Genomic DNA, 8,734 nt, shown 5'->3' with positions numbered 1-8,734 from the left:
AGCCCTAACTATAACCAGAACTTTTTATTAGGACTTTGGAGACACAGACATCTTGGAAATTACAAAAGCATGCACAAGTAGCATGCAGGATCAAATCTGCTCAAATTCTGGCATATAGAGGGAAGAAAGATACTAAATCCCACCCCTAGCAGGAGTACTATTGACAATTGATAGCTACTGGAAAAGGAATATTCAGTTTCTCTTAAGAGGATCGCCTCTAGCAAGCCTACCATGCTTCACTGGTAGAACACATGTTCAGGAATATATGAGCAACACAAACTGAACTTAAAGAGTAAGAAAAAAGAGAGAATATGAACTTATATAAGTAGGGAAGAAGAAGTACATCTGAAAAAGTTTGGGAGAGGGTAAATATGATCAAACATATTATATGAAACTTTCTAAGAAATAATTTTAAAGGGAATGAGATCTTTTGTCTGGGACACATTAGCTCATTTCAAGAGAGACACAACCCAGCCCCAAGCAAGATAAACACAATTTCTTTGAGTTGTCTGGCAATCCTCTGTCCTGGAATAAACTGGCATACTTTCAACTCTGGGGTTCTACTCAGAAGACCAGAGAGATGCACAGTAATAGGGAAAGGAGTGGAAGTGTGAGACTTTGACTTCTTCACCAGCCTGAGGTCAGAAGGGCTTGCTTGGTCTGAGAGATATGGTCTCCTGTCAGGTGTACTGTCAGAGGCCTGAAAGGATAATCAGAATTAAAACAGTAGCAATGTGAAATCCACTGTGAATCTTCCAAACTACAAGCCACACTCCATGGCATAAGGAGGCCACAAAGGCTCTGCCTCAGCTCTGGTCTCCAGAACCCCCAGACATGACAGGCAGTTAGGTCCAAAGGCAATTCATTTCCCTTGCTCATCTCAGGAATGAAATCCTACCTAGGAGACTGGAGGGCTCAGAAGAGGGTAACCACTACCCCAATTAATATAAAGTCATGAAAATTAAGGGATATTTCAAGCTGGGTGGGACAGGGTGGCCATGGTGAACTGCACCCCTCTACAGTGGCCTGAGGTGTTAAGGCAGGCCTAAAGACACTGTTGCTCCTGCTATTTGCCATTTTGAAAACCAGGAGGTGACCTATTCATTCTGAGAAGCCTGCTGTTTCCAAATAAAAGACTCATGGTGAGAACTTTGATCACTGTGGGAACTACACTCTTGGTAACAGCAAGGGTCCTCAATTACACCCCTCTTTGCCTGCACTAGTAATCTGTGTTGCTCCTGAATGAGTGGTGGTGGTGATATGCTCCTTTTAATTTTCTTCTATGTGATACTAGGAAACATTGCACTATTAATATCAGAACAACAGACAGATGTGTTGGTATCCAGACTGTGTCAAAAGCACTTTAATGAATAAGAATCAATCAATAAGAATCAATCTCTTACCTCAAGATGTACAAAATCTGGCCATAGACCATTCCCTAACCAGAATTGATTTCCTCCACAGATTTCTCAGGACACACGTTGCCCAGGACAATAGGAGCAAGGTGAATTCCTAAAACCTTGTTCAGGAAATCAGGAGAATGGGGACCTTGTTAAAATGAAAGGTGCTCTCTGATATCATGAAGATACCATATGCTTACGCAGTGTCACTTTGCCCCTCCAGATTTCTGCTTTGCCGGGTCTCCTGCCTACGTCCTTGTCCTGGTACCCTTGAGCCAAGTCATCATGCCTAGGAGCCACAAGGGTAAAGGTCGCTCTCGTACCAAACGTCAAAATGTACAGGAGAGGAGCCAAAGTCTTGATGTTGCTCATACTACTGCAAAGGAAGAACCAACATCTTCTATTGGTCAAGGGGATCCGCCCAGCTCCCCTGATAGCTGTATATACCAGGGTACTCAGGCAAATGTAGCCTCTGTTTCTGACCACTTAAGTGTATTCTCAACAAGTGCTGTGTATGCTGAGGCTTCTGGTCCAAATGCAGTCTCTGTTTCTGACGACTTAAGTATGCTCCCAATAGGTGTCGTAGGTGGTGAGACTTCTAGAATAAATGCTGAGGCTTCTATTATAAGCTCTCTGCAACGTTCACGCACCTTCACAATAGGCTCTACCACTCATTCTGCGCGCAGAGATCCTCTCAACAGGAAGGCAAGCGTATTGATGGCATTCATGCTGGAGAAGTTTAGGGTAAAAGAGCACTTTACAGAGAAAGATATGTTGAAGGTGATTAACAAGAAGTACAAAGCACACTTCCCTGAGATCATTCGAAGAATCTCTGTGCACCTGGAGCTTGTCTTTGGCCTCGAGTTGAAGGAAGTTGATCCCAATTCTCAGTCATATACGCTTGTGGGCATTCTGGGTCTCTCCACCGAGGGAAATCTGAGGGGCAGTAGTGGGTTACCCAAGACAGGGCTCCTGATGACCCTCCTGGCTGTGATCTTCATGAATGGCAACATTTCCAGTGAGGAAGACATCTGGGAATTCCTGAAAGTAGTGGGGATATTTCCTGGGAGGAATCATCCAATCTTTGGGGAACCTAGGGAATTTATCACAAAAGATCTCGTGAAAGAAAATTATCTGGAGTACCACCGGGTGTGTGGCATTGATCCCCCAAAATATGTGTTCCTGTGGGGTTCCAGAGCCCATGCTGAAACCACTAAGATGAACGTCCTGAAAGTTTTAGCTAAGATCAATGATGGTATTCCTAGTTCCTTCCCTTGTCTATATGAAGAGGCTCTGATTGATGAGGCTAATAGAGCAGCAAGGAGAGTTACAGCTGTGCCTGGCAATGCCAGTGACAGTCCTCATTTAGGGTACATAACCCACAACCTCTCCTATGTCTAACTGCATTTGAGAGTTTTACACTCTGTTGAAGAGTAGTCAGCCTTCCATATAGTAGAATGCATTCTAAGCTTGTAGTAGCAAAGTTTTAATCTTATTGTGCTGCTATACATGAGCAAATTACAGATATTTTATTCTTTGTTATATTGCATATGATATTTAACCAAAGTTAAGTGATTTACCCGAAGTTAAGGTATCTTTTAATCATCTCATAGTCTATGTCTTTACATATTTTTGCCTGCCATGTTTATTGCTATTACTTTTAAGATGAGTTTGATATTTTTAAATGAATAAATAAAGCATAAGTAATTACTTTTTAACTATATCATAAGGTAGGGTGGTTTGGGAAAAGTGATTTTTATGCAACTGGTATCAGTAAATATGTAATAAAATAAAATTGTCAATTCAAAGTTTGCTGTACATTTTATCCTTTACTTATAGTATTGATTGAAATAAATTTGGAATTAGTTTACTCAAACTGTATGAAATATTGATTTGTAACAGTTCAAATCTTTTAATCTTTTTAATACTTTATTTTATGAACATTAATTAAGCTTCTGCTCTACATAGTTATCTCCATTAATAGTACTAGAGATGGTACAAGAAAAATTATAAAATATCCTGACATTAAGTACATGTAACAGAATAAGATAGTATGTAAGCTATAAAGACCAAGACAAAAAAGATGAAGAAGTGTGAGTGTGTGTATACGGTATATGTATGTGGCATATGTCCATGAGGATGAACACATGAGGAATCTAGAGTAAGGAACTGGGTAGTTTGCTTCATCATTCTATGGTTTATTACCTTGATATGGAATCTTTCACTAAACCTGGAGCTAAGATGATAGCAAGCAAGCTTTCTTTATCCTCCCATCTCTGCCTTTACAGAACTGGGGGAATTGGCCCATGTGTGACCATGTCTAGCTTTTGTAAGTGGACAAGACATCAAAAGACAGGTTCTTATGCATACACAGTAAGCATCCTTAACTGTTGAGTTACCTCTTGAGCACTCTAAAATTTAGTATGTATAACCTTCGGTGGTTTTATCAGTTAAAATACATTTGACTAATGAGAGGAAAACATGGGCCTGTAGAGATTCCCTGGAATGAAGAATGAATGGGAATTCTGTATTAAAAGAAGACATCAATTTTTAGGAAGTTAGGTTTCCTCCTTACTATCTCTCATCTTCTCCTATATCAACTGAGTATCTATTTGCTCTTCAAGATGTTCTGTGCTGCTGAGGGTGATGCTCCCAAAAGGATCCACCTTCATTCCACAGAATTTTTGAAGCAAAAAACTAAAATCTTATGAGGAAAAATATTACAATATCCTATGGGAATTACAGCAACACAAGACTAATAGATAAAAGTGAGCATAAACTTCCTGAGGCAAGGCACTTTGGATTTTGAAAACTTCAAGTCAATATAGTGTGATATAATTTTTTTTTTTTTTGGTTCTTTTTTTTCGGAGCTGGGGACCGAACCCAGGGCCTTGCGCTTCCTAGGTAAGCGCTCTACCACTGAGCTAAATCCCCAGCCCTGTGATATAATTTTAAAGTAAGCTGCATGGTCAGTTACCTAAGCCTAAGAATCTGATGAACACTATATAGTCCTTCATATGGTATATCAGAACATTGAAGGAAAAATTACTGAATGGAAAACTATGTTCTGAAGGAGGTTCTCTAAAATAAGGTTGGAATATTATACACTGCCTTGACATTTGGTGGATACAGCAAGACTTAAAATAACTTAAGCATTTGTTTACTCTCTTCAGACTACAATGTCACATGTACTTGCATTGCATAGTGTATGATGCTCTTCCTTGTTTTTCCCTGACTCCTAGTGACCTTGCTTACTTACCATGTGTTACAAACCTCATATAGCCCTGTCTTTCAAGTAATATAAGTCCCACTGTCTATGAATATAATAAAATGTGAATGATTAGCTTCCATCTTATCTATATACTATCTAGTGTTTTATGTTTAAATATAATCCTATTATGGAAATTCCTCTTTCACTCACACAGAATAAATGGGTCCTTAAAACATATGATTATGTTGTAGTAAAGGACAATACAGAAAGAATATGTATGGAGGAAAATCTATTAACTTGTTTGGGATACTATGAAAGTACCACAGTGGCTTAAATAGAATAAATGTTTTTATTTTCTCAAAATCTGGATGCTAGAAGCCCAATATTAAGGTGTCAACAGGTTTGATTTCCAGTAAAGTCTTTGTCATCAGCATAAGTGGCATCTTGTTGCTGTCTCTATTGGCAGTCTCTTTCCTGTGCACATACTTTGTCCATCCTTCTGTGTCTCAACATGTTCAAATAAGATCATCCCAGTCCCATTGTATGATTGTTTATTCCAATAATTTAATTTGAGAATCTCATCTTCAAATATGTTATATTTTGAGGTACTGTGCAACATGAGTATTATAGAAAATATATACAATAAAAATTATAATAGACCTGTGGATTATACCATGACTACATTTTACTTAAGAGCTAATATCTACTTATGACTACATATAATGTTTGTTTTTCTGCCTCTCCCAGCTGCCTCACTCAGAGATGTTAAGTAATAAAATGTACTCTGGGGGAATGTATGAATCTCCATGGGAAAGAGGAAATAGACTAGATTTTATAACAGACTGGGGGCAAGTGGGGACAGAAACAGGAAGGATCAAGTGAAGGAGGGAGGACAGGAGAGAGTATGGGGAGAGGTGACTGAATTTGGGGGCTGGGTGGGCAATGTGGAAATCTAATGCCATGAAATTTTCTTAGAACCTATGAGGGTTACTGTCTTAGTGAGGGTTTCTATTGCTGTGAAAAGGCATCAAAGAAAAACATTTAATTGGGGCTGTCTTTCAGTTCAGATGTTCAGTCCATTATCATCATGGCATTAAATATGATGGCATGCAGACAGACATGGTGCTAAAAATGTAGCTGAGAGTTCTACATCTCGATTCGCAGGTATGAAGAGTGGCACTAGGGCTGGCTTGAGCATCTGAGACCTCAAAGCCTATGCCCCACATCCTCCAACAAGGCCACACCTCCTAATAATCCCACTCCCTATGAGCCTATGGAGACCATTTCATTCAAAACACCACAGTGATCCCAGCAAGGACTCTGAGTAATAGAGGCTATGGAGCCTGAGCAGGCCATCTTCTGTAACCAGGTTAGGCTTCTGTTGGTAGAACTGAGATAACAACCCAGTTTTGAAATGTTGGACCTACAAGTGTAAGTTATGCTTGGGCAATGGTAGCTCAGAGATTGTGGGAGTAGCCAACAAATGGCTAATCTAACTTGAGGTTCACATTACAAGATGTAGCTCATGTTTGACAGTGCCTGGATGTTCAGGAACAGGAAGCTGGGTGGTCTAGTGACAAGGTAGAACCAAATACAATTGACAAAACAGAAGTAAGTAAATACATTAATTAAAGTACTGAATTTACTTAATTTAAAGTAAATAAATAAAATAATAAAAGTGAAAGTAAATATAATAAAATAATTTTAGAAGTGAAAAATAAATGAGAATATGTAAAAGAAAAATATATAAAAAACAATGAAATTATTCCTAATAATATTCTGCCATACTCAGTTTGATGCCTATTAGAGAGGCTTCCTCCAGCAACTGATGGGAGCAAATGCACGGAGATATAGCTAAACATTAGGTAGAGCTCAAAGAGCCTACAAAAGAGGTAGAGGAAGGATTGGAGGAGGCACCAGGGTTGAGGAAACCAGAGAGAACACAGCCACAGAATCACCTGAATAGGGCTCATAGAGGTTCACAGGAACTGAAATGGTAATCAAAGAGCCTGTATGGTCTGTGCTAGATCCTCTGCATACATGTTGTGGTTGTTTAACTTAGGGTGTGTGTGTGTGTGTGTGTGTGTGTGTGTGTGTGTGTGTGTGTGTGTGTGTGTAACTCCTAACAGTGGGAATAGGGGTCTCTCCGAATCTTTATTTTGCCTGCTTTGGGGACCTTTTCCTCCTACTGGGTTGCCTCAGTCTGCCTTGATACTAGGGTCTGTGCCTAGTCTTATTTCATCTTGTTATGCCATGTACAGTTGATATCACTGGGAAGCCTGCTATTTTCTAAAGGGAAACAGGATCAGTGGATCTGGGGGAGAGAGAGGTGGTGTTAGAGGAGACTGAGAGGAATGGAGGAAGGGGAGGCTACAGTCAGCATGTATTGTATAAATGAAGAAATTGTATGAAAGGAGAATGGAAAATTATAATGGACAAGAATAGAACTATTTTCAATTTTTCCCCATATACTAGAATACCATACTTTAATGGACATTTTGTTTTTGCCTATTACCGGATAGTTTCCCAATGGTAAGAACACTCACTATTCCTTCAAGTTTAGAAGTACAAAAGACATTATTTCAATATGGTTTTGTTTGCCTAGAGAGGTATTGAATATGCTTTCCTAGTAATCTTAAATATATTTTGTCTAAATTGAATGGAAATCTAGATTTTTACATGGGATTAAATGAATGGACAAAAATGCAAATGGAAGGATAGTTGAGAGGGACTGAAGGATGTGATGATTAATAAAATTCTAGGAGATTTGAAGTGTAGCTAGTTGGAGAGTAAACCCAATATCCAAATTAAATAACATGTGTCATAAAAGGGAAGAATCTAATTTTACTTGCTAAAAAATAACAATTATCTAAGAGCATTTTATTTTATATGACATAATTCATACAGGATAGCAGTATGATCCACTACAAAATTACTATATCTGCCATTCATTAACTACTAAATATTTGGCAGTTACCATGACAAGTGTTTTATACATGTCACATTCAATTATCATATAAAACTAGTTTGATTTAGTTAGATTTCAGTAATAGATAGAAGCTTTAATCAAAACAAATTACTAATTAATATCATGGAAGACACAATGTCTAAGAGAAAGAGCTAGCCAATTGAGTTCCTGGTAACTCCTTCATATACTTCCTTTCTTGGTTCATCCTCATATGGTGTAGAGTGAGACAAAATATTCTGGTCTTTTCTCATGAGGGATGTAATTTACCATAAAGTTTCTATCCTTATTGTCTAATCTAAATGTAATTATTACCAAGTGTAGGGGCATGTATCTTTAATTTCAACACTCAAGAGGTTGGATCCACCTCGACAGGTGGACCTCTTTGAGTTCAAGGTCAGCCTGGTATATACAGTAAACTCCAAGCTAGCCAGAGATATACAGTAAGACCGTGTTTCAAAACTAAACATATAAATAATATTACCTTCCTAAGTCCCCAGTCCATTGTACGGTTACACTAGCAGTTATTTTTCAACTCATAAGTTGTGTGCGGTAGTGTTGCCCTGTAATCATGTGCTTGCCTGGTTTTCAGAAGTCCCTGGACATTACACTCCTGTGTCTTAAACATACACATACAAACAAATGCACGTATCAATTAAAAAAAAAAACAACAGAAAGACTGAGTCCATAAGAAAGTTAAATAACTCACTTGTATGATCAATAACCTAAACAATTCTTAAAGTTCAGGGCTCGAGAAATGGGTTAACAGTTAAGAGGACTTACTGCTCTTGCAGAGGATCTATGTTCAGTTTTCAACAACTACAAAATGCCTGATACCCTTTTAACAGTCCAGTTTCTGGGGCTCTGATGTCTTCTTCTGACTTCTGTAAGCACCACACACACATAAGTGGTGCACACACATACAGGCACTCAAACATAAATATAAATTAAAATAAATTGTTTGTTTTTCTCCTCACTAATTTTGTTTTGAATTTGATATATTTTTATTGAAATTTCTTTATCTTTAAATCATCCCCTCAAGGGTATCCCAAATGATGTAAAAATAGATTTTGTACTCAAAATACTGGATTGGATCCACTGCTGGAGTAAAAAGAATATGAACATAAATGAGGGGTTTGACTCAAAAAAAAATAAAGG

At 38.2% G+C, this 8,734-nt stretch overlaps 1 protein-coding gene across 1 annotated transcript; it reads left to right on the top strand.

Annotated features, from left to right (window-relative positions):
• The first annotated feature begins 1,676 nt into the window (after positions 1 to 1,676).
• Mageb6l1 (MAGE family member B6 like 1) lies at positions 1,677 to 3,035 on the top strand. Its single transcript, XM_228595.6, has one exon. The coding sequence runs from the start codon at positions 1,686 to 1,688 to the stop codon at positions 2,799 to 2,801; it is 1,116 nt and encodes a 371-aa protein (XP_228595.5). The 5' UTR covers positions 1,677 to 1,685; the 3' UTR covers positions 2,802 to 3,035.
• The last annotated feature ends 5,699 nt before the right edge of the window (positions 3,036 to 8,734 follow it).

The sequence above is a fragment of the Rattus norvegicus genome, chromosome X (genome assembly GCF_036323735.1).
Source record: "Rattus norvegicus strain BN/NHsdMcwi chromosome X, GRCr8, whole genome shotgun sequence".
In the NCBI taxonomy this organism is placed as follows: Eukaryota; Metazoa; Chordata; class Mammalia; order Rodentia; family Muridae; genus Rattus; species Rattus norvegicus.
This window is presented reverse-complemented; position numbering and strand designations above follow the sequence as displayed.